Genomic DNA, 27,040 nt, shown 5'->3' with positions numbered 1-27,040 from the left:
CAACTGTAAAAATGTATCATGAGATCTTATGAATAATGCTATCTATAAAAAATAATGTAATCTGTTGTATTTTAGACAAGTTTGCTATCAGAAAGAATTCCTACTCCAGTAAAGGGTTCGGATTCTGTTTCTTCAGTAAGCCAGGAATCCCAAAACATGTAAGCACAATTGACTAAACTTATCTGTTTCTCTACATTTGCTGAAATAATTTAAATGAGAATGTAATTGAATGGTGTAGCAAAAATACACCTGAAACTAATATTACACCGTATGTTAATTAACTGGGATTGAAATAAAAACTTTTAAAAAAGAAAATACAGAAAAGAAACTGTATACATATAGGATTAGGGAAAATTACATCTAGGGGGAGCTTTAGAGATCATGTCATACTTTTACCTTAAATCTAACATTATTTATTATACTTGCTTTATCCTGTGTTTACATTTGGGGTTAAGAAATTGGATCTGTTGTAATGATTCCCGAAAATGTGGAGAATTATCAAATACTAGATTTGGAAAGCTAACTAGGGATTTCCCGTAGGAATAAAGTGTTTTCAAATGCCAATGAAGTCTATTTATATTTAAATTATGATTTTTCAAAATGTGTGGGAATGCATTTTAATTAGATTTTGGCATTGGAAAATAATTAAAATCAGTATTTACACTGGTTTTTAATTTAGACGTCTCCATGTTTTTTCACAAATACCAATAGGACATGGAGTCAGATTAATGAGAAAAAAACATTTTTTAAAAATTAAGATCTGGTGACTTATGTACTGGAATTCTCTTCTTAGTTGTTGGCATACTCTAAACAGATAATAGAACTTCAAGGGATATTCTTAAGAAAAATTTAAAAATCAACATTTCAGGTAGACATAGTTTAAAGAAGTCAAACAAAAAGCCTTTTTCATTTCCTTAACAGTGTAATGGTTCAAAAAATAGTTAATTCTTCTCTAAAAATCAGCTAAATTTTTTTTCTGATAGTTGTCATAAACTTAAATCCATTGCCATTGTGTGTGTGTGTGTACGTGTGTGTATGAGAGAGGAGGGGAGAACATTTATGCAATTTTTGAGGTAATTTTTAGATCTGTTTTCTTTTCTTTTTTTCTTTTTTTTTTTAAAGATTTTATTTATTTATTTGAGAGAGAGAGAATAAGAGACAGAGAGCACGAGAGGGAAGAGGGCAGAGGGGGAAGCAGACCCCCCGCTGAGCAGGGAGCCCGATTTGGGACTCGATCCTGGGACTCCAGGATCATGACCTGAGCCGAAGGCAGTCGCTTAACCAACTGAGCCACCCAGGCGCCCATAGATCTGTTTTCTTTTCTTTTAAAGATTTTATTTATTTATTTGAGAGAGAGGGGGAGCACAGAGCAGGGGTGGGTGGGACGGGGGCGGCAGAGGGAGAAGCAGACTCCCTGCTAAGCAGGGAGCCTGATGTGGGCTCCATCACAAGACCCTGAGACCATGATCTGAGCCTAAGGCAGCCGCTTAACTGACTGAGCCACCCAGGCACCCCTAGATCTGTTTTCTTTGAGATCTTTGTGATTTGTCATTTTTCATTTCATTCATGCATTCATTTTCTAATTCATTCAGCTATATATTGGACCAAGTGCTTTGACTTCTTAGGATACCTGTATGCCTTAAAGGAGCTTATTGTGTCCTGTAGAATACAAATAAATACAATGTGGCAGCATAGTATGCTAAATTTATATGATGGGGCCATGTGGGGTCCATTGGGAGGCAACTTATGGGGGAATCTTTCCATAAGAAGTTGTTAAGCTAAATTAAAGATAATATATGTTAATTGACTAAAAACTAAACATTATTTCAGATGGAAGAAATGGTCAATAGGCTAGAAGAGGGAACATGATTAATGTAGTTAATACATTTTACTTTGAGTAATATTTTTAGATTCTGAAATTAGAGTGTGAAGGAGCTAATAAATTATATGCCATTCCTTCCCTCCTGAATTGTGAACCAAGTAATAGTGATAAAGAAGTCAAACAAATTAAAACACTGAATAACACAGGCTTCCTAAGATCTCAAGAATTAGATTTACCCTTCTGTCACAATTGGCAGTGGACAGCCGTAGGCTTCCCTCTAATGTGTAGAGGAAGCAGAATGTGTGCTTCCTACAGGTAGGTGGATCACAAACAAGTAGGCTGAGAGAGAGGCATTGCTAGCTAGGCATGCTTAGGTCATTCTCCAAATCGCCAGAGTCCCTTCTTCTATGGGAGGAGTAAGTGATTAGGTGGGGAGGGGCAAGAAGTGTTAAACTGGGGAATGTGCTCCATGTGGAAACTTGTTTCTGGGGGAGAAGGAGGTTCCCTCAACATGACATTAATGTCTTAGAAACAAAAGATTTAATAGAGTTTTTGATAATATAGAGTCAGAACTGTTGATTTCATTTTCATCATCAAAATTAAATTAGCACTTAGAGTTGAATGTCTTTTGTTCTTTTGTGTTAATCGAGAAGTTGGTGTGAGATAGACATTATTTGTTGCTTCATAATTTGGTAAAACTTGAGTGTAAAACCATCAGGGTCAGTTAACTAAACATATCCTAATGCCAGTACATAGCAGATTCCTAATATGTTTCTTTTCCTTTTTTTTTTTTTTTTAAAAATTCCAGTATAATTAACATACAGTGAGTGTTATATTAGTTTCAGGTATACAGTATAGTGATTTAACAATTCCATACATTACTCAGTGCTCATCATGATAAGCGTACTCTTAAACCCCTTCACCTGTTTTCACCCATCCCCCCATCTACCTCCCCTCTGGTAACCATCTGTTTGTTCTCTATAGTTAAGTCTGCTTTTTGGTTTGTCTTTTTTTTTTTTTTTTGGTTCATTTGTTTTGTTTCTTAAATTCCACATATGAGTGAAATCACATGGTATTTGTCTGTTTCCAGCTGACGTATTTCACTTAGCATTATACTTTGTAGCTCCATCCATGTTATTGCCAATAGCATGATTTCATTCTCTTTTATGGCTAAGTACTATTCCATTGTGTGTGTGTGTGTGTGTGTGTGTGTGTGTGTGTGTGTGTATGCGCGCATGTATATATATATGCACACATATATACATACCACCTCTTGTTCATTCATTTAATGATGGACACTTTGGCTGCTTCCATGTTTGGCTATTGTAAATAATGCTGCAATAAACATAGGGGTACATATCTTTTTAAATTAGTGTTTTCACGTTTTTTGGGTAAATACCCAGTAGTGGAATTACTGGATCATATGGTAGATCTATTCTTAATTTTTTGAGGAACCTCCAAAGTGTTTTCCTTAGTGGCTGCACCAGTTCGTGTTCCCACCAACAGTGCACAAGGGTTCCTTTTTTTTCTCCACATCCTTGCCAACACTTGCTGTTTTTTTGTGTTTTTCATTTGAGCCATTATAACAGGTGTGAGGTGATATCTCATTGTGGTTTTGATTCGCATTTCCCTGATGATTGATGTTGAACATCTCTTCATGTGTCTGTTAGCCCTCTGTATGTCTTCTTTTATGAAATGTCTATTCTCGTTATCTTCTGCCCATTTTTTAATTGGAATATTTTTTTGGAGGGTATTGAGTTGTATAAGTTCTTTTTTTTTTTTTTAAAGATTTTATTTATTTATTCATGAGAGACAGAGAGAGAGAGAGAGGCAGAGGGAGAAGCAGGCTCCCAAGGAGCAGAGAGCCCGATGCGGGACTCGATCCCAGGACCCTGGGATCATGACCCGAGCCGAAGGCAGACGCTTAACCATCTGAGCCACCCAGGCGCCCCGAGTTGTATAAGTTCTTTATGTATTTTGGATACTAATCCTTTATCAGATATACCATTTGCAGATATCTTCTCCCTTTCCTGATACCTTTCTTGAATCAGTGAATAAATTAATAACACTTCTCCTACCTCTAGACGCCAGTCTCTAAATAATGACACCAACAGTAAGACTGATATGATAAAGGTAAAATTAAAAGTAAGTTGCTAAAAGTCTTATTTTTGAGCCTCTGACAGACTAATGTTAGGTATTTTGATCTTATATTTTCCGATAACATATGTTAGAGATTTCCCCTCCATCCTTCCATTTATTGATGTTTACTACAGAGAAGATAGAAGTATTTATGTAGTCATCATAGGGGATTGGTGTCTTTTAACCATTTTTTTTTTTTTAAGATTTTATTTATTTATTCATGAGAGACAGAGAGAGAGAGAGAGAGAGAGGCAGAGGGAGAAGCAGGCTCCCAAGGAGCAGGAAGCCTGATGCGGGACTCGATCCCAGGACCCTGAGATCATGACCTGAGCCGAAGGCAGACGCTTAACCATCTGAGCCACCCAGGCGCCCGGGGATTGGTGTCTTTTAAATCTAGACTTTGAATTGCAATCTCAACTCAAATTTCTACCATGCTGGTTTGGTTGATTAATTGTGATGACAAGCTATGTGGGATCATCATTAGGGTGACCATAGAGAAGAATATAATCAGAGGGACAACAAGGTGCCCAATCCGCCCCAACCAATCAAGGGGCCTTTAGAAAACTAGAGGGTGAAGTAAAGTTGGGGGTGGGGGGAGTCTTTAATCTGTAAAACTCAGCCTATGATCTCAAAGAAATAAACACCTAAATCTCAATTTCCATGAAAGTGTCTAACCCTCCATAATATCTAACCATTCAAAGAATGGAGTTCTCATAAGCTGACAAAACCATGTATTCTTTGCCATTGCCCTTATCCCAGCACCAATAAACAATTCAATGGCTTGGATTTTCCATTTTGAAATAGTATCTTCTCTATAATTGAAAGAGAATTAAATGCTAAAATCATGGCAGAAAAAAATAAATTATGTCAGTTCTCTGTAATTTTTGAGAATGGGATGCAACCTATAAGTTTTTTTGCCTGTGTTGTTTTATTTCAGGGGTGGGAGTCAAGGTAAACTTTAAAATGCTCTTTATTTAATGGCTAATGGTTATTCAGGTTTTTTATTTGTGTTTCAGATATTTGATTATGTTTTTTAAAAATACTACATTTTTTAATCTAAACATACACATTTTTGTTGACTTGTTCAAGGTATTCTTGTATGATTAAAGAAATTCTTTAGCTGTAATTATTTTTAGAGTCTTAGTATTTTTTGGCCGTTGTCCCCCCTTAACTACTTTATTGCATTAGTTTATGCAAAGATCAGGTTTTGGTTTTGCTAATGCTCTTTTCATCTCTCTCCCTCTTCTTTTCATTGTCTCTCCTTCCCTCATTCTGTAGTACAGGAAAGTAAATGAAAAGGGAAATGAGAATGGATGGTGAGAGAAGTAATCTACATCAGCCATACTAATTTTAGTACATTTTTATATGTAGCACTTTCATATTAAGCTCTTTTAAATATTTTAAGAACTCTCTATTTTTATTTTACTCTTTAATCCATGAAATATTTGCAGTACACTTGTTTTCAAACAGTATTTTTACTACTATCTTTTTTTTAACTGTTGACTGATAATTAATTTATATTTTCAGAGAACCTGGATAGAATGGTATGTATCCTTTTATGTTGGTTGAGATTTTGTGATGTAGTACAGGGTCAGTTAAACCCATAATCTGCCTTTGCTTGAAAAACCTTACTTTGTGTTCTTTATTGGAAGCTCCTAATTTTTCTTTTCAGTCAGTTATTCAATTTGTAGACATTTATTATTTTTGCCATTCATTGAAACTTGTAGCCTATTCTTTCTCATAGGCTCACCTTTTTCCCCCCTAATGAAGTATATGTTTAAGTTTCCAAATAGTTTTCCTTTAATTATTGTTTAAGGATTTGAGAGTAGTTAACTGATACTCTCTTTCTATCTGAAAATGACTATTTTCCCTCCAACCCACAAACCCACCCCTCAATGTATCTGTTCTCTCCATCCCCTCCCCACCCTCTGTCTCACCCTCACTTTTTTTTTTTTTAAGATTTTATTGAGAGAGAGAGAGAGAAAGAGAGGGAGAGAGAGAAAAGGGGCAGAGGGAAAGGGAGAGAGTGATCCCAGGCTGACTCCGTGTTGAGCTTGGAGCTGGACACAGGGCTCAATCCCACAATCCTGAGTTCATGACCTGAGCTGAAATCAAGAGTCCGACGCTTAACTGACTGAGCCACCCAGGCGCCCCTCACCCTCACTGTTAAGGGTACTTGATAGTTTCTCTGGGTATAAAAGTTTTGATAGGTAATTATTTCTCATCAGTATTTCAAACTATTACTCCATTTTCTTCTGGAATAAGTAGTAACTGATGAATCTGTTAATATAATCACCTTTCTCTTATAGGTCATATATTTTGTCTCTCATAGCTTATGATTTAGTTGTGTTGGGTTTTTGTTGTTGTTGTTGTTGTTTTTTTGGACTGGTGTCTTTCCTCAAATCTAGAAAAATTTTATTATCTTTTTAAATATTCCTTTCCTTCTCTTTTACTGCTTTTATTTGATGTATGTTGAGACCTTTCAGTATGTGTTCTGTGTCTCATCTGTTAAACATTTATTTCTTATCTGCTATCCAATCAATCTTTGTATGTGTTTAAGTGGCTATGTTTTTTTATTTCCAAAATTTCCAGTGGTTCTTTTTAAAAAATGTACCTGTTTTTATTTACCCTTTGCTTTTTGCTTCAGTTTTAATAGAAAAATTTTAAAAACTTCCTTTCAGTATCATAAATTTATTTTAGTCATGATTTCTGAAAATTATTTCAGCTGGAATGGATTCATTTGATAAGTTTGATTCTGCTATCTCTTAGCTTTAGATATCTTTTAAAGTTTGGGAGTTCATTTTTGAGAGATTTTTTTGTTTGTTTCCTTCCCTACTTTTCTCCCTCTTCCCTTACTGTTTCTCCCTACTTACGTTTTTATGTTCATTTCTTCATGTCCAGTTTTATGGTTTTTCTCTTTATGGTCATGTTTTAAATAGATATTGTATTGGCATTTTGAGGCTTCTGTCAGTGATGATGCAGATATCACAGATACAACTGAAGAACTAGAAAATAAATTGATCATATGCTCATTTCTAGAAATGAGTATCTGTCTGTGTCTTCCTGTTGCCCTAGGCTTATGGCTTGTCAAAGTCCCACTTTTAGAGCCTGTGTTATACATATGTAAGTATTTTGTTATATGTGATATTTCTTTAAATATATAAATTTTATTTTAATTCAGTTAAATATATATTATTTTTATTAGTCTTACCCAGTCCTAGGTCTAAAGCAGTGAGCCTAACACTGGTCTTGTGTCTCATATGTAATTCCGTTAGTCATTTATATCCTACTGGAACTAAATTTGGTTTCCATTATCTCCGTTTACCTTAAAAGTAGAGTTCCATTTTTTTGTATTTCTGTTCTCTGTCCATGGTGGAATTTGTTATTTAAACATGGTTATATCTTTGGCCATTGCTTTGTGATTGGCATAGAGGATATGTGTCAAAATATGTACTAATGATTCTTGTTTTGATTAGAAAAGTCCTGGATTTCAAATTTCTTTACAGTTCTTTTCAAAACAGACTCTGACACTTCCTAATTGGGGAGGGGAATGGCACACATCTCCATACTCACAGTTTCACTATACATGTAGATACTGGTTTTTGGCCTACTTTTATATCCAGTTTCTTTCCAGACAACTAGGACTATCCAGTAGGTAGTACATTTTCTCCTTTTGGTACTTCCGAATGAAGTGCTCATATCCCCTCCTACATTTCCATGTGTCCAGCTCTTACTCTCCTATTAATTGTGTCTTCTGAATGTTTCAGACTTTTTCTCTGAAGAATGTTAGTGGCCTTCCTTTTAAAAGTGTTTTGAGGAAAAAAATATCATTCTCCAAAAGTAAAATTAAAAACCTATGAAAATAAAGATACTGTACCTGATATGCTTTAGAAAGTTGGAAGACAGATACTCTGTAATGAAAAGAAAGTATAGAAATAATGGAGATTTGGGACTTGGGGACTCCAGGCCCAGCAGAATTATGGTAGAAGAGAATGAAATTAAAGCAAAGATGAGAGAACCTAGATGTAATAAAAATGCTGGCACCTATAGTTAATATTTGATTAAAGTTAAAATTATTGGGTTAGAAAATATAATAATAAAAACTCAATATCAAAGAAGCCCATACTTTTTATCTTATTTTTTAAACTGAATACTTAGCCATCAATATGTACTCTATAAATTTACTAGCAGTATTAAGCTGAAATATTTTCTTTTCAGTTTTGAATGTAATAAAGAAATGCATACCTTTCTTTTTACCTGTTTCAGTATGGCTTGGGAAGAGAATTTGTTAGATGATTTACTAAATTTTGCTGCCACTCCCAAAGGACTACTGTTTCTTCAAAGAACAGGTGCCATCAACGAATGTGTGATGTTTATGTTCAATCGATATGCAAAAAAATTACAGGTATGAATTACCATCTGCTGCAGGCAAAAAGAGTTTTTGTTGCTGTAAAAGCCACTAAGAACATCATTCTGTCTTCTCTGCGTGAAGAGGTTATTAAACCTGAATTAAAAAGCCATATAGCATTGTAATATTTAACTTGATATTTTTTCAGGAAAGCATTAGAGTTGATGTTTCTATCTATGGATATGTTTACAGGATGGGAAGCAACCAGATGGAATTGAAAAATATAGTTAACCATCCAGATGTGTTATAAATATAATAAACATCTGGTTACACTAAAACTGGGTGGAATTTCAGGAGGGGGAGAAACCTCATTGGGTCTAAATGTACATGTTAATAAGAATTTAGTCTTCACAGTAAAAAATATTTGTAGAGGGATTTTACTGATACTGTTAAATAAAATATAGAGTATAATTTAGTCCTTTCTCAGATGTTCAGTGAGATATATTCAATGAGGTATGTTCAATGAGGTATATTCAGCTTTTTGGTGTGATAGTATAAACATCTCTGAACTTCTTGGCTTTTTAGGATCATATGTATGCTTTTTTTTAAAAAAATTTTTTTTTTTTAAGATTTATTTATTTGAGAGAGTGAGAATGAGAGAGAGAGAGTACATGAGAGGGGGGAGGGTTAGAGGGAGAAGCAGGCTCCTCGCCGAGCAGGGAGCCCGATGCGGGACTCGATCCAGGGACTCCAGGATCATGACCTGAGCCGAAGGCAGTCGCTTAACCAACTGAGCCACCCAGGCGCCCCCATATGTATGCTTTTAAAAGTGTCTTCTTTGTTTCTGGCATCTGTTGTATATTGATGTTACTAGGTTACCAGGTTGTAAATACCTTTTTATTTGTTCTTCAGTTCTAACTTCCTGCTTTTGCCTAAGCCTGTAGAAACACAAAAACTTTTTTTTTTTTTTAGTTTTTGCCTGTGAAGAGTAAGTAGTTTATGAGGGAGGGCCATGACCAACAAATAAAACATATGAACATTAGTTCATGGGTTTATGATATTAGGTTTGTATGTGCAGATATGTTTTTATTGTTCTTATTTAAATGGATCTCAAGTATAGAGAACTTAGTTATTTATACGCCTCAGTTTATGGCATACTGTAAGATGTCTGTCTTGATTAATTTTATTCCCCTTTCATTTCTGATTCACAGTTCCATTTCACCTGGCATGCATCCCTCTACCCCAGGCTTCCATACTAATGTGTTTAATATGTGTAATATCCTGGGATGTGTATACTTCGTGTTGAATATTGTCTTAGTCCATTTAGGCTATAAATATATAATATATGTAATATAATTACCTTAGGGAAAAAAATCACATTTCCTCTAAAAATAATTACCATTGAGAAGATACTATTTTTTAAAGTTTTTGATTATTTACAAGTATATTTCAACTGGTAGTCAATACAGATTTATTAATGAGGAAATTTATTATTGAAGAACTAACCTAAGGAATAAAATAATAAAAGTTAAAGTTGGAAGGCATGCTAATCTTCATCTGGTTAAAGTCCCTTATTTTATGTATGAAGAGACTTAGAACTAGAGAGAGAAGTGACTTGTTCAAGGCGAAAAGCTACTTAATTTTAAGGCTGGGGCCAGAACCTATATCTGAAATAAGATTGTCAAAAATATTAACTCATTGTTAGGGTGTCTGAGTTTGTTTTGCTGCTCATTATCTTTTCCTGAAAGAATGTCTAGTATTCTAAGAAGAAGAATCAGTAACTCTGCATGTAACATGTAAATAAAATGTTATCATTTTATGTTTTCCCGCTTTTCATTGTTCCTTACTTACGTTGTTAGATCAGCAGGCATAAAAAGTTTGGCTGTGGAGTTTTGGTAGCACAAGTGGCGTCAACAGCAGCAGGCGCAATAGCACTACAAAGTTCAGGTAAGTTTTTCCTTTTAATTAAAATTCTAATTATTTTAAATAAAATGAGCGAGCCAATAGAAAATTTAACTGGCATGATCAGCTCTCAGGATGTTTATTTTAGAAAAGTTAGTAAGGCCTAGCTTTTCCCAAGTTAGGAAAAGTTAGGCCTTAGGTAAGGGAAAGTTATGGGGTTTCCTTTTATTTTTTTTCTTCCATGAAATTGCAATGGATTTTTTTTTCCCTTGAAAGATATATATACACACATCCTTGTTCTCTTTTCTGAGAACAATGGAACATAAATTAAACCGAGAAGTACTTGATCTTTAGGAAGTTGTCTTCATCTTATAAATCAAAAGGATATCATCCTTTCAGTACAACTGAATCTTACAGGATTTCTTTCTTTCTTTTTCTTTTTGAATCTTCCAGGATTTCTTAATGCTCAGTTTTAGTGGCCTGTATATGCTTCAGAATTTACAACCACAATAGTTAGCATACATACATACATCCCATTTCCTTATTCCCCTTCTTCCTTTTTTGCTTCTTGAAAGCTTCCCTCTTACCACTTAGCTTTCACCACTGTCTTTGCAGTCAGCATGTGTTAACTACTATGGATTGGATTTTTAAGAAGTTTAAACATCACTGACTTAATATATCTTAAGGTTATCTGAACCCTGAACCAGACACAAGCCATACCTCTAACAGAGATGCTATGGTTATATTTTTCAAAGCTTAGGGTTGATGAATTACAACATCACTGGCCACAACTGATTCTCTCCTTAAATGAAAATATTTTACTATAATATATCTTAAAAACCGTTTGGCTAAACTAATTTGGACTATTTGTATTATGAAACATGTTTCTTGGTAGAAGTTGTCCTAAACTGAACAACTTATTTTTTCTTCTACTCAATATAAAATCTAATATACTGCCGTACTAGAGGCACATTAATGGAAGCATTTGGAGACTAGATTTAATCTCCGATTTCCCTGTTGGTCAAGTCATTAAGCTTCTAAGCCTCATGGTATCAAGCTTTTCATCAGAGGGTTAAATGCAGTTATTTTACAGGACAATGGAAGGAAGACTAACACTGCTTGTGTTCCTATGAACTTAGGGTACTATATTAGTAACTCTAATTTATTCTTCATGGCAACCCTCAAATATAGCATTATTTCAGTTTTCAAAAGGGGGAACTGATGCTCTAAGAAGTCAAGGGATTTGTATAAGGACACACAACTACTGAGCTGGCAGGTTTATAATTTCAACCCTGATATTCTTGATTTCAGAGCCCATATTTTTTCTCTTATACCACAGGAGCCTTTCTGCTGTAATGTTATCACGAACTTACCGATTTTATGATTAGATGTTCTGTTTTACACTTTTTTATGTAATTTGATTCTTCATAAAAGAATTTAATAATCAACCTTAATAATCACTTTCACTAGATGGGCTTTCTAGGGGCACCTGGGTGGCTCAGTCGTTGAGCATCTGCCTTTGGCTCAGGTCATGGTTCCAGGGTCCTGGGGTCGAGCCCCACATCGGGATCCCTGCTCCACAGGAGGCCTGCTTCTCCCTCTCCCACTCCCCCTGCTTGTGTTCCCTCTCACGCTCTCTCTCTCTGTCAAATAAATAAATAAAATCTCTAAAAAAAAATCACTTTCATTTAGATATATAGTGTCTGACTCATGAGAATTTAAACTGTATTGAGCCAGAAGTTGTATGAAATGAATTGTTTTAAGCATAAGAATTACAAAAAAAAGTTATATTAGAATAAGGAACACACACTCTTTAAGTGCCTACCCTGCCTCTTGATACCTGCTACATGCACGCACGCACACATGCACATACATACCATCTTTCAGCTGCCTTTCATTGTTGGCTCATTTGCAGAGTAAAGTGTAAATCTTACTTTTCAGAAAAACATGCTCAGAAGTTATTGGCTAAGGGATAAATACTAAGACTCCAAATTCAGTTCTCCAGGGAAATAGTGTCTCAGAATTTAGTCATTATGCAGTTTTATGACAATGAGGTATCATGAAGGTATAATGAACAGTAGGAGATATAATTTCTACCAAGGTTAGAGGTTATTTCTTACACAAGATGTAAGTATGTGTCTTTTGTCACTGTGGACCAATCTTATCAGAGGGATAATTATGTCTTTTTCCATAATCCCAAGAAATAATATACTGTAAATATGATGTAACATAATTCTTCTTAGGGTTTATTAATGCACTTATAACTGAATTATGGGCCAATCTGGAATGTGGAAGAGATGACGTTAGAGTAACCCACCCCAGATCTACTCCAGTGGATCCTATTGACCGGAGCTGTCAAAAGGTAGGGAATGATCTGAGTATCTCTCTCAAAAATTACTTCATCCAGGGCGCCTGGGTGGCTCAGATGGTTAAGCGTCTGCCTTCGGCTCAGGTCATGATCCCAGGGTCCTGGGATCGAGTTCCACATCGGGCTCCCTGCTCCTTGGGAGCGCTTCGCCCTCTGCTTCTCTCTCTCTCTGTCTCTCATGAATAAGTAAATAAAATCTTTAAAAAAAAAAAAATTACTTCATCCAGGCTTTATATATATATATATTCAGTTACAACCAGCAGCTTTTCCAAACTTTCTCTTCTCTCCTTTATTTCATTTCTAATTTTTTTGTTTTCAAAATAAGTGGCTAGAACTACCAGTGTTCAAAGAGAATTGCATTTTGCAAGGATGTTTTCCTTTCAAAATGTTTTTGGTAATTTTTCTCTTAATAAAGAGTAATACACACTAGACATGCTATGAAAAACAACCTCCCTCCCCCCACCAAAACCCTAAAACAAAAACCAATCAACCAAAGCAAAAAAAAAAAAAAAAAGCCCTTGGGTTTAAATCTAATAGAAAATTGTCAGGATTATTTGAAGGATGACTGGGCAAAGAGAAGATGCTATCATTTAGTGTAATGTGCCAAAAAAAGAAATTCTAAAGTACCTATACAATGTTCTGTTATAATTCAATGGCTTTTATGTATTTGATATGTTTCCCCAATTTTTTTTTGAATTTGCCATGTTAACTATTAAAATCAGCATTGGGGATTAGATCATTCACAATGTATTAGATATAGTCCATAATTAATAGAAATATGAAGAATAAGAGAAATGCGATTCAAACCCAGAAAAAGGCAACTAATAGAGATTGAAATGATGAAGAAATTGGAATTATATATAAGAATTTTGAGGGAATTGTTATAAGTAGCATGCAAAGGAAAATATTCTTGTAATGAATAAACAAACTGGAAATTATAGTAAAGAAATAGAAACCATATAAAAGAACCAGATAGAAATTCTAGAACTAAACTACCTTATCTGAAATAATTTTCTAGATGGGCTTAATAGAATATTTAAATACGACAGAAGAACTAGTAAATGAACTTGAGATAGATAAATAGAAATTATACAATCTGAAGAACAGAGAGAAAAACTAGGGAATGCTTCTGTGATTTGTGAGACCTTATCAAAAGTTTTAATACCTTTGATTGATATATAGAAATAGAAGAAGAAAGGGAATGGGACAGAAAGATATTGAACAAGAGCTGAATTTCCAAATATCTTGAAAAATGTAAATTTATAGACCAAGAAACAGTGAATCGCAAGGAAGAATACGCAAAGAATGAAAATGCAAAGGCAACCACAGCAAGGCTCATTATAGCCGTACAAACTGCTGAAAACTAAAGATAAAGAGAAAATCTTGAAAGAAGCCATAGAAAGTCATACATAGAGGGGAACGGCAGAAAAGTGTGCTGATGTCTCATTAGAAACTGTGGAGGCCAGAAGATAATAGAGCATCTTTAATGTGCTGGAAGGGGGAAGCCCAGTCAACCTAGAATTCTGTATCCAGCAAAAGTACTCAAGGATAAAAGTAAAATAAACTTTAAAGGTTAAGAAAATATTTTTTATCAGACTTGCATTTTATTTAACACAAAAGGAATTTCTTCAGGTTGAAGGACAATGATACCCGATGGATATTTGGATTTTCAGACTGAAAAGAAATTGCAAGTAGGTGAGTGAGTATAAAAAAGCCTGTTCGGGTGCCTAGGTGACTCAGTCCGTTAAGCCTCTGAGTCTTGATTTCGGCTCAGGTCATGCTCTCAGGAACATGAAATCTGAGCCTTCTGTCAGGCTCGCACTCAGTATGGTGCCTGCTTGGGATTCTCTCTCTCCCTCTCCCTTTGCCACTACCCCTTGCTCACTTGTGCTCATGTGCTCTCTCTCTCTCAAATAAATAAATAAAATCTTTAAAAAACAACAACAACCCTGTTTTTCTCTTAATTCATAGGACTCTTTAAAAGAAAACTATGACATATAGTGGGATTTATTTTATACTTAGAGGTAATATATATGACAGCTCTACTACACAGGGTAAGCAAATGGTATAATGGTATACAAATCTATGTGGTTTCAAGATTCTTAAATTTTACATGAAGTGGAACAACATTAATTTTTAATCCCTAGAAAATATTTCTATTTCTATTATAAGGTTGGGATTTTCTTTAACTTCTTTGACTTTGAATTAGAAATGTCAGCATAAACTAACGGTTAATTTCTGTTAAAAAAACGTATATTCCTCTAAACTGTGAACTGAATTATCTAGAAATAACTCATAGCAAACATTCTTAGTGCCCAGCTTGTAGTTCTAAATATTATTCCCTAGGGAATTTGGATTTAATTTTACTGTCTTTTAAATTATAGAAAACAATAATGTGGCCTCCATATATAATGAGGTACACTAAACTCATTTCCAGTCCAGCCTCCTCTTACCTCTCTATACCTGTGTTTTGGAATATGATAGACAATAGTACCATGTGGCTATATAAACCTACTTAAAACCAAAGTTAAAAATTCGGTCCCTCAAGTACATTTAATCTTGTGTTCAGTAGCTATATGTAGCTAGCAATTGTTGCATATAATATAACATTTCCAACACCACAGAGAGGTCTATTGGACAGCTGACCTAGAAAAACCACAAATAAAATGCAAAAGGTAGAGCTAAAATGAAATCCTAAAAATAACCCCATGCAGAGAGGGACAGAAAAGGGATGGGAAAAAAGAAAACAAATAGGAAAATGCTAGCCCTAATCAATAACTGCATTACATGTAAGAGACTAAATATTTAAAATGCAGAGATTTTCAGAATAAGACCCAAATATGTGTTGTCTCTAAGAAATTCACTTTAAAGAAAAAGACACTGATAAGTTGAAAGTCAATGAATAGAAAAAGAGGAAAAAATATACATTAGAAGACTGCAGTAGCCATATTTAATGTCAGAGACAGAGAAAATGAAGTAATGTTGGATTAAGAAACATTGGTCAATATATCAGGAGGACATAACAATCATAAGTTATGATCCTAGAAATGAGATTCAAAATATATGAAGCATTAAAATAACTTAAGGAAGATATAGGCAAATCTACAGTAATAGTTGAAGATTTTAACATTCCTCTTTTAGCAATTGATGTGACAGATCTTTCAGTCTGTTCTCAGGTACGTGATATGAATATCACTAGTTATCACTTGATCTAATTGTTCTTTATGGATTACTATATTCAGTGACTGCAGAACACATATTTTCAAGAGCACTTAGCGTGCTTACCAAGAGACTTGCTGGGCTGGAGTGTTAAGTCTGCATAAACTTAAAATGATTGGAATAATACAAAGTATGTCTGAGACCACAGTGAACCTAAGTATCACAAGCTAGAAACTGTAAAAGCCCAAATATTTGGAAATACACCTCTAAATTCACACAGCTCAAAGAAGTCATAAGGGAGATTAGGAAATATTTTAAAGCAGAAAATAAAAAGTAAAATAGAAAATTTGCAAATGTTTCTGAAGTAGTGCTAAGAGGGATATTTAACTGTAATATTTATATTAGAAATATCTAAAATTAATGAGTCAAGTTTTCACTCTAAGAAACTAGAAAAAGAACAAATTATACCCAAAGCAAATGGAAGAAAGGAAATAATAAACTTTAGAGCAGAAATTAATGAAACAGAATAAAGACAAATGAGAAAAGTAACAAAGCCAAAAGTTGGTACTTGCAAATGATTATTAAAAATAATAAACCCCTGGCTAGACTCATCAAGAAAATGAGGGGCCCAAAGTTAATCAAGAATGAAAGAAGAGTTTCACTGAAGATCCTGTAGTTATTAAGGAATAATAAAGGAGTATTATAATCAGCTTTATGCTGTAAGTTAAACAACTAAGATAAAATTGGCAAACTCCTTAAATATGCTTACCAAAACTGACCCAGTATAAAATAGAAAATCTGAATAGCTATGTTCTGTTAAAGAAATCGAATTCATTATCAAATTCCATAGAGAGCCACGTGGTTTCACTGGTGAATTCTATGAAACTCTTAGAACAACACTCTTCCACAAGTTTTTTCGCACAACAGAGGTTGAAGAATCAAGTTCTAACTTATGTGAGGAGACCATCATAATATTGATGTGGATGAGATGACACTGTTACTGAAAAAAAATAGACAAGTATATCTGAGCATAGACTTAAATATTTAACAAAATATCAAATTGTATATAGTAATACATAAAGGATCCATCATTTTTTATGATCAAGTGGGGTTTATCCCAAGCAACTGAAAGTTGGTTTCTCATTCTAAAATGGGACTATAATATTAACAGAATACAGAAGACTCATACGATGATTTCAGTAGACATGGACACATCATTTGACAAAACTTAATGCCCATTTATGATAAAAACTTGGCAGATTTCATTCGATCTGATAAATACTGTCTATCAAAAACATGAATCTCATATTTAATGGTGAAATATTGGACCTAAAATCTGTTCACTCTTATCAATTTAACATTGTATTAGATCTTAGTGTGATAAGTAAAAAAAAAATAGGAAGGCATACAGATTAGAAAGATTTAAAATGGTTTGATTCTCTTATCTCAAATTCGCCTTTTTAAATCACTTTCTGATTTCTGTGTTAGAAACTTAAAAATACATTTTTGGTGTAATAAGTATAATTGATAGAACCCCAAATTGTAATTTATTTTCCCCCAGTACTGTCTACCCTCAAAATCATTTTCCTTCACAGCTTTCTATCTATAAGGTGAAATGAAATTCCCATTACTTTTCTGGAAAAACTTAGTTCTTTTTCCTAGAGGATAAAGGTAGTGATCATTAACATAGTACATCTCCTCCTGCCTACCTGCCTGCTAATTTGCAGTCATAGCTCTCATCTCCTCTTGCTTTGCTGTATAGTGTGATCCTCCCAATGTCCTTCCAACCCTCTCTGTAGTATGGTACCATCAGATCACTTGGAGAACCATTTTAAATGATCTAATAGTGTATTTGTCCTCTATTACAGTGTGAGTTCTTGAGGGCAGGGACCATTCCTTCATTCATATTTTTATTCTTAGCATCTGGCATAATTGCTGATAAGCAGCTGGTGTTAAAATATTTTGAATTAATAAGTGAATGGATGATCATTATCAACCTGAAGGAGTTTTAATTCATAAAAAGTATTTGTTCTTGGGTAATTTTAAAATGCTTTAGTCTCAAGATACATCAAATATTTGGCCTTTAATTAGTTTCCTTACTATTACTTTACAAAACCTTATTTTCTTCAAGACATGGAAGTAAAATGTTTTGTGCTAATATAAATTTTAGGATAATTAATGTTTGATATTAGCACATCTTATGATGTTTTCTTGGGAACTCATGATTATATTATAAATAAGACATCACAATTTTATAGTATGCTAATGTTTTTTTAAAAAAATGCTCACTGTATGAAAAATGCATTTTTTCTCCTAGAAACAAGCTGCTGAAATTTTCTCAAGTTTCTTTAAAATTGTTTAGTTCATTTTGTTCAACTATAATTACTGAATTTTTACCTTATGTTTTACATAATTAGAGTACCATATCAGAAGTTACCATGATTCTATGTGGTCTAGGTTGTTTTATTTCTTAGGTGAAAGGAGGAAGTTTCATGTTTACCCATGGAATTCCTCATGTGCAAATAATACAAAAACTCTCAGGATAGTATTGATATGTGATTTGTAAAGACCATGTGCCTTTATGGACAGTGTCAGATGTTAAGATGAACATTTATTAAAAAGTTTCTTGTAATAATAGATAGGAAGGATATTTTAAATAAGACTCATTTATAACTCTAAATACTGGGTAAATATTAAGAACATTTATAAATATTTACATATTTAAATTATAAAGCATTTTCTGTTTATTTTTTAACATCTTATTTTTTTCATAAACTGGATGAATAATACAAATACGAAATCTATGTTAATCATCTTTGTAGTCAACACCTGGATGATTAGTGAATTTTTCCTAGGTGGTTTCGTAGGTGGCCATGAATTCTCTAGTTTCCCTGCAGTTCATTTTATGTATAATTAATTGACACATTCCTTAAACATCCTTTCCTTGATACCAGTTTTTTTGTTTTGTTTTGTTTTCTCTATAGTGAACACTTCTTGCATAGTGTTCTTTAGATAAGCATTCAGTAAATGGCAACTAGGTTATTAAATTTAGTCATTCTACTTTATGATAACTTTATTGCTATCCAAATGATACTAGGTTTAAATCAGGAGTATATAGATTATTTTCTTAGAAGTAGTTAAAAATTCCATCTTCATTTTATGGAATATTCATGGGAGGAAAAGGAAACTTTTAAAGAATTCATTTTTCATTCTACAGCAACATTTTGTTAAAATCCACTGTGTTAAATATATTGACTATAACTACTGTTATTTGTTAAGGAATATTGCATTTGGCATAATAAGGGTGGAGGTGGAGATAAAATGGACTGTACCTTCCAAGTCCTCAAACAAGGACTGTGTAGCACGGTGACATTGTTAAATAGTGTCTGAAGATTATACTGGGAGTTGTAATGAGTAACCTAGCCTGAAAATAAGAAAATGCCGATTAGTTCTGCTGCCAACTTTCTGATTGCGTGTCTTTGGCTGAGTCACTTAACTTTTCTGGTCCTTAAGTTTTTTCATCTAGTATGTGAGAGATTGAATTAACTGTTCTTCTAAATTTTCTCGTGTTCTGATTACAGTGAAAATTCTTAATTTGATTCTCAAATTTTCTGAATCCAGTGAAAATTTTTTTAAAATGATAAGCAGAAAACTTAATAGTTACAAATAAATACAACTAATACAATATGAAACATACAGGTATTGGCAGAACACAGGGTTTCTAGAGGTGAATAGAATTCATTAGAAAGCCTTCTAGAAAAAAAATGTGGCAAGTTTATGAAGTGGGATAATGAGTAAGTGGGAGGGTAGGAGGAATATGTTGGTAGGATCAAAAGGTTTGCATATGTGGCAGTCATTTATTTGAAGGAGACCACAGGCAGATTCAATTGACTGAAGTAGTGATTTCCTGCTGAGGAATAATGGAAAACAAGGCTTTTGACACTGTGAAGAGAAGAAAGGTGTCAATTAGTTAAGTGCCTTGAAAGTCTTGCTAAGGAGTTTAGGCTTGATAGTGATGGGCAACCACTGCATGCTTTTGTTCAGGTGATCCAAAGAATGAACTGTGCCTGAGAAAAATCTTCAGGTTGCTTTTAGTAAGATGAAATGTGAGAGCTTAAAAACTTCATGGAGAGATTAACTTGTTAAGATTGCACCAGAAAATGAGCTGGTTTTGATAGGTAAAGGCATGGCTTTTTAAATTAACTATAATAATTAGGTTAGTTGGATTTCCAGTGAATGTAGTTAAAGGATAAAGAAAACCTTGTGACCTGAATGCGAGAATATATAGAATTTATTATCTTGCTTCAGAGCCCCACAGTGTTACTCTCTTGTATTTCTTACACATCAGTTAAAACAATGCAAATAATGAGAAAGATGGATCATTTCTTTTTTTTAACATTTAATATTATTTTATTCAGCTTTTTCCAGCAATAAAATCATTTCATTTTTTTTCTCAAAACCAAACTTTTCAAGAGATACAAGACATTTTAAAACATTTTCCAACTCCTATATATTCTGTTACAATTGTTATGCATTATCAGCACATAGATTATTGTTGAGGTTAGCTATTTGGCACTTAACATGTATGTATTTCACATTTATGTAGATTAATTAGGCTTATTCTAAAAAATTAACCCTCATAGTCATACTCCTATAAAACTGTATCATGGATGTGGTTGAAAAACATGCACCATTTAAATGACAGTGTTTTCTTTCTTCCCTGCCTAGTCTTTTCTAGCACTGGTGAACCTGTTACCGTATCCTGCTGTTTATGAGCTGGTAGGCAATCAAGATCTTCCTAATAAAGCAGAGTATTCTCTTCGTGAAGTCCCAACGTGTGTTATTGTAAGTCATTTTCTTTTAATCTTTACCTTATATAAGTGATATTTGAGATTTGTAGTACAGTGCAGTTTGACAGAAAAAAGGAACATTATTTAATGGTGTTTAAAGGCTGATTTGATTTATTTACCCGTGGAATATGCTCTGAATTATCTGTGCCTGGAATTTTTGATCCAGGTCACCTAAAAGTTACAACACCTCTTGGAATACAAGGTTAATGCTCCCCAATCAGGAAGGAAACATGGCATAAACAGAAATATGTACGTGAATGATTTTTAGATGGTTTATGTTACTAGTCACACCAGTGTTGCTTCTTCATTGGCTAGAATAATTAGGATTAAACTAGATCCAAGGAGTCCAATATATTTTCTGCTTATATTTTAATGAACTACCTATTACTGCCCCATGAGGGCAGTATATACATATTTATTTGAGACTTTTTTCATATTCATACTTCCAAATGGGTAACTTGTTTTAATCATTTAGAGATATTTAGTTCCTCATCTTTGGGTAACTTTATGAATTAGGCACATAAAATATGTACTTATGCATTCATAAAGAATTATTAAATTAACACTGAAATTCTATTAATCATTCCTATTTTCTGGTCCCTTTGACCTGTGTGTTATTTATTGTTTTTTCTATAGTTTTGCCCATTTGAATATTTTTAATTCTTGTTAATCCTAAACATTCTAATTTTTAAAAAAATTCTCTACTCTGGAAATTTTTGATAATTTTATGAATGAAATATAAAGATAGATACTTCTAATGTTGGATTTTTAATTTCTGTTCTCTTTTCCTTGAAGTGTCTCAATTTTACCTTGTGCTACTTGTATCTTGGCATTTCTTTTTTTTTTTTTTTTTAGATTTTTTTTTTTTATTTTTTTTATTCATGAGAGACAGAGCGAGAAAGGCAGAGGGAGAAGCGGGCTCCCAAGGAGCAGGGAGCCCGATGCGGGACTCGATCCCAGGACCCTGGGATCATGACCTGAGCCGAAGGCAGACGCTTAACCATCTGAGCCACCCAGGCGCCCTGTATCTTGGCATTTCTTAAGTAGTTTTATAATTAGCCATTTATGTGTCTGTCTTCCCTGCTACCCTGTGAGTGCCTGAGAGCAAGCAGGATATCTTAGTCATCCTTAGCATTTAGCACATAGTAGATGTCCAGCGAATGGTTTTTGAAGATATTCCTAAAATTATTGCCTTTGTTGAAATCAGTTATGGGAGTCTTGTCACTCTCTTCTACGTCTGTGGTTCTACTTCTGGTTCTCTTCCAGCTTCTCTGGTCTCTCCTATATAGTCTCCTTTGTGGACTTCTCTACCTCTGCTGTCTGTTATCCAGATTGATCTCATCCAGTACTTTGACTTTAGTTGTATATGGACAGTTCTGACCTATATTGCTCACCTGTCAAATCTATACTCAGATTTCTACCAGATAATGGACATCTGGAACACTGATGGGCATCTTAGTCTTACCCCTTCTAGAACTGAATATAATGTTTGGGTTTTTTTTCTATTTTAAATCAATTCCATTTCCTGTTTTCCTATCTCAGCATATGGCACCATCATCCACATAACTGAATGCGCTAGAAACCTGGAAGTCATCACTGACTTCTCTTTCTATATATGCAATTAATCACCATGTATAGATTTTTGCCTCCCTAATAACTACATCTTGTTTACTTTTTTTATTTCTATTAAGGCCACCTTAGCTCAGACTCTCATTTGTTGTCTAGATTACTTCAGTGAGATCCTAACTGCTTTTTTTCCCCCCAGTCTCAACCTGTAATTTATCCTCCTGCTGATTTATTCTCAAAGTGGTCCTTTAGAAATGAAAACCAGATGTAGTAATTCTATTTAAAATCTTTGCTGACTTCCTTTCGCCTCCATGCGTAGCCATGTTCCTTTGCCTGACATACAGCTTCTCCTTGTTTCTCAAAGCCCTTTTTTTTCTCTTGTCACCTTCCACTCTCTGATTTCCAGGGTCTTCGAACAAGTTTCTTCCTTTCTCTGGGATCTGGAAGCTTTCTAAACCTTGCTTTTTGGCTATATAGTATCTCCTCATTTTTCATGCTTTACTCAAAAGAAGTCGTCTCATATGTCACAGTATTGTATAATTACTTTTGCATTTGTCTCTCCTAATGGACTATAAAATCCATGAGGGGAGGAATTGGATTTTATCTTTTGCCCAAAAAGTCTAGCAAGTTGTTGTTTTGTTTTTCTTTTGCTACTGTGAGCATGGTAGGTTCTCAGTAACTTCACTGTTTTATTAATTATATGATAGGGTCTTAATGATCTTGGCCCTTCTTAGGCTTTATTCAAAAGAATTTAAATTTAGTATCTTTCTGTTTTCTTTGGGAGTCCTGTGACAGGAACCCTAGGAAGTTAAACTGAGGAACCGTGTGTGTGTTTGTGTGTGCATGTCCATGTGTGTGTGTATGTGTATTTAACTGCACACATTCATGGGTGGGCTTTCTTTTGTGGATGCTTTCAAACTTGCATTTAAAAAAGTGGTATAATGATGGGGCGCCTGGGTGGCTCAGATGGTTAAGCGTCTGCCTTCGGCTCAGGTCATGATCCCGGGGTCCTGGGATCGAGTCCCGCATCGGGCTCTCTGCTAGGCGGGGAGCCTGCTTCTCCCTCTGCCTCTGCCTCTCTCTCTCTCTCTCTCTGACTCTCATGAATAAATAAATAAAACATTTAAAAAAAAAAAGTGGTATAATGAACTCCCATATACTCAACACTAAACTTTAGCTTTTATCAACATTCTGTCAGTGTTCTGCCATCTATTCCCCTATTCTTAACCAGTTTCCTCTCCTTTAGTCCTACATTTTTTTCCCTGGAGAATTATAAAGCATATTTTAGGCATAATGCCAATTTATCTGTAAATAATTTATTACGTATCTTTAAGTAATAAGGACCTCTGGGTTTTTTTTCGTTTTGTTTGAATTACCACCTTGTAAACCATCATGGCTTTAATCATATCTAAAATGTTAGCTATAAGCCCTTAATATTATCTAATATGTGGTCTATATAGAAGTTTCCTTTTTCTTAAGATGTCTTTTTTTTTTTTTTAATAGTTGGTCAAGTCATGATCCAAACAAGGTCCATACATTGCATTCAGTCATTATGTCTTTTACATCTTTTTTCTAAAACAGTTCTTTCTTTGTTTCCATGTCATTGATTTATTGGAAAAACTGGGTTATTTGTCCTGGGTTGCATTGATTCATTGTTTCACCAGGAGATGTGAAGTGGTGATTCTAGTTCTGTCATTCTTTTTCTATTTCACTGGAATTATTTAAATAATAAAGGAAACCCTAGGGGCGCCTGGGTGGCTCAGTTGGTTAAGCGACTGCCTTCGGCTCAGGTCATGATCCTGGAGTCCTGGGATCAAGTCCCGCATCGGGCTCCCTGCTCAGCAAGGAGTCTGCTTCTCCCTCTGACCCTCCTCCCTCTCATGCTCTCTGTCTCTCATTCTCTCTCTCTCAAATAAATAAATAAAATCTTTAAAAAAAAATTGTGTTAAAAAAAATTGTGTTAAATAATAAAGGAAACCCTGAAAAAGTTTTTTTTCAGGAATGGCATATGAATAAATGCTTGACTATTTATAAATTCTCAAAGTAGTGAATTGGTCTAGTAATCTCCAGAAGGGATGTTTTTTATTAGTATCATTATGAGCTTCTAGTTTTTATATGTATATGTTTCAATCCAGTACAGTTAATCATTCTTGCTTTTGATAATCAAGATATTCCTTGGCTAGAGTCCTTTTGACATGTTGTTATTCCTGTTTGATATATTTCTCATGTAAGATGTTCTGGGCTCATTGTATACATTTTCTGTCTCAGTCCTGGAATCGGCCATCTTCAAAGAGTTGTTCCTTTTACTAGGACTTGCTATTTAGAAACTATAACCTGCACACTAGATATGTTCATTGTTTAGGGTTGTCATTATTTCTAGTCTTTTCAGTGGACAGCTGAAGAGTATAAGTATTTTTTTAAAGAGAAATTCATCATGAGCCTGTATTGATTTTTTTCTTAGATTTTTTTCTCTTTCACTGAAAAGCTTGGTTACTAATGACATGAACGAAACTACTTATTTGCTTTTATTGTACAGTGTACATATAATAGTTTCAGAATAAAATAAGATTAGTGCATGCATATTGACATTTCATTTCAGTTAGTTTTGTTATTAGAATTTATGCCACCAGGGATTTGCAATCAAAATGTTGTGTTTTAAAGTTACTTGAAGTAAATAAATCTCTGTTCTGCCTCATTATGCCACTAACTTAATAGACTTGTTTTAGAATGTTCTAAATTGAGAGGTTGTTTTACCTTTTGTATTAATTTTGTCTTTTCGATTCTTACATGATTTAATGTTCTTTTAAAATATGTGACTCCAATATGTAACGAGGTATAGTCACAGAATGTGCTTACATATTAATCCCTTTTGTCCTTTCTCACCATATGTATGTATTGATCTTCATTATAATAGCAGCTAGCTCCATGTAGCTATTTAAATTTAAATTAATGACAACTAAATAAAATTCAAAATTTCTCTCCTTTAAGTTCTATCCACATTTCAAGTTTTCAAGTACCCACTAGCCATAGGTAGCCAATGACTACCGCATTAGACAGCACAGACAGAATATTTCCATTATTGCAGAAAGTTCTTTTTTATAGCACCCTTATAACTAACACTTTTTATTAGTTTTTGGCTTATACTTTAACTGTTACTTTACAACTGTTACTTTAAAAAATAATATATATTCTTTCCCTCCAGACTTAAGCAAAAGATAGTATGCTCTAAACACGGTCCTGTCTCTGCATTTTTCTTTTAATTCTTTACCTTTGAGATTACTGCATACCAGTATATAGAGCTCTGCCCTTATCCTTTTCTACAAATGCATGGTATACTGTTGTGCTAGAGTTTATTCATCCAATCATCTATTGGTGGACGCTGGATTCTTTAAGGTTTTTGCTATTTAAAGTTATGCCAAAATTAATAGCTTGGTTTATATTTATTGTATTTACCAGTGTGCCTATATATTTTTTCTACTGTTGCATAACAACTTGCTACAAACTTAACAAATTAAAACCACACATTTAGGAGCTCACAATTTTGTACATCAGAAGTCTCGCATGGTGTTTCTGGGTTTTCTGCTCAGAGTATTATAAGCCAAAATCAAGATGTTGGCCAGGCTAAGTGCTCATCTGGAGGCCCTGGGGAAAACTGCAATTCCAAATTAATACTAAGCAGAATTCATTTCCTTAGGTTGTAGGACTAAAGTGCCTTGCTTTCTGCTGGCTGTCAGGCAGGAGTTGCTCCTGGGGCTTTGTTCAGTGGCCCTCTCCATTTCAACAGTGAACAACATTCCTCCTGTCAAATCCCTTTCATGCTTTGAATCTCTCTGACTTCCTCTTCTGTGAACAGACCCGAGAAAATTCTTTTCTTTTGAATGGCTCTTGTGATGATATCAGAGCCACTCGGATAATCTCCTATTTTAAAATCAATTAAGGACTTCCGCAAAAATCTCTTCACAGCAATACATGCATTAGTGTTTAAGGCCTCAGAATCTTGGGAGCTCTTAAATTCTGCCCACTATAGAATCTTTGGGCTAGATTTCTAGAAGTGGAGTCACTGGGTTGAAAGGTAAATTCATATGTTATTTTAGTATATATTGCTAGTTTTTTTATCCACAGGGAATAATCTTTTTGCTTTCCCATGAATGAGATATAATAGTGACTGTTTTCTAGCAGTTTCATTAAGAAGTTTATGTGATCACAGGTTTAGATACCTGTCTGACAGGAGAAAAGTATTAATGTATGTTTTTCTTGTGAACACATTTTTTCATATGCTTAATGGCCATTGGTGACTTCTCAATGGTGTTTCAATTTATTTTTATTAATTTTCTCTTTGTTTTCTTTTTCTTACTTTTGAGGAATTGTTTATATTTTAGGGATGTTAGACCTTAACTTCTCATGATTTCATAACAGGTATCTACCAAAACTCTAGATCCTGCAAACAACTCTCAAGTTGTACTTTAATAAGTTAAAGGTCAACAACAAAATATTCTGTCCCTTTAACACATATAATCTTTGATTGTTTTTCAGTTCCTATCACTTAATTTCCAGCTATATAAGTGAAGTAGTAGGTAGGACCCCTTTGGTTATTGGAAAAACTCCGTTTGAATTAGTTTCAGTGGAAGAGGAAATTTATTGACCTGCATAAGAAAATTTATTGGCATGCAATGGAAAAAAGACATTCTCTTCAATAAATGGTGCTGGGAAAGTTGGACAGCTATACACAGAAGAATGAAACTCAACCATTCTCTAATACCATACACAAAGATAAACTCAAAATGGATGAAAGACCTCAATGTGAGACAGGAATCCATCAAAATCCTAGAGGAGAACTTAGGCAGTAACCACTTCGACATCAGCCACAACAACTTGTTTCAAGGTAC

At 34.2% G+C, this 27,040-nt stretch overlaps 1 protein-coding gene across 4 annotated transcripts in view; it reads left to right on the top strand.

Moving 5' to 3' along the window:
* The window catches only part of TBC1D32 (TBC1 domain family member 32), a 165,866-nt gene that overhangs the window by 31,904 nt on the left and 106,922 nt on the right, over nucleotides 1-27,040 (top strand). For 2 of the 4 annotated variants that reach the window (XM_081828885.1, XM_081828888.1), the window contains exons 14-19: nucleotides 76-158; nucleotides 7,037-7,084; nucleotides 8,228-8,366; nucleotides 10,169-10,256; nucleotides 12,455-12,573; nucleotides 20,467-20,583. In XM_081828885.1, coding sequence (XP_081685011.1) covers nucleotides 76-158; nucleotides 7,037-7,084; nucleotides 8,228-8,366; nucleotides 10,169-10,256; nucleotides 12,455-12,573; nucleotides 20,467-20,583 — 594 coding nt within the window. The remainder of the gene's footprint in view (nucleotides 1-75; nucleotides 159-7,036; nucleotides 7,085-8,227; nucleotides 8,367-10,168; nucleotides 10,257-12,454; nucleotides 12,574-20,466; nucleotides 20,584-27,040) is intronic. The other 2 variants (XM_081828886.1, XM_081828887.1) reach the window with 2 other exon arrangements.

The sequence above is a fragment of the Leptonychotes weddellii genome, chromosome 8 (genome assembly GCF_054177405.1).
Source record: "Leptonychotes weddellii isolate Sample4059 chromosome 8, ASM5417740v2, whole genome shotgun sequence".
NCBI lineage: Eukaryota > Metazoa > Chordata > Mammalia > Carnivora > Phocidae > Leptonychotes > Leptonychotes weddellii.
Note: the sequence above shows the minus strand (reverse complement) of the source record. Positions and strands in the feature narration are given on the sequence as shown.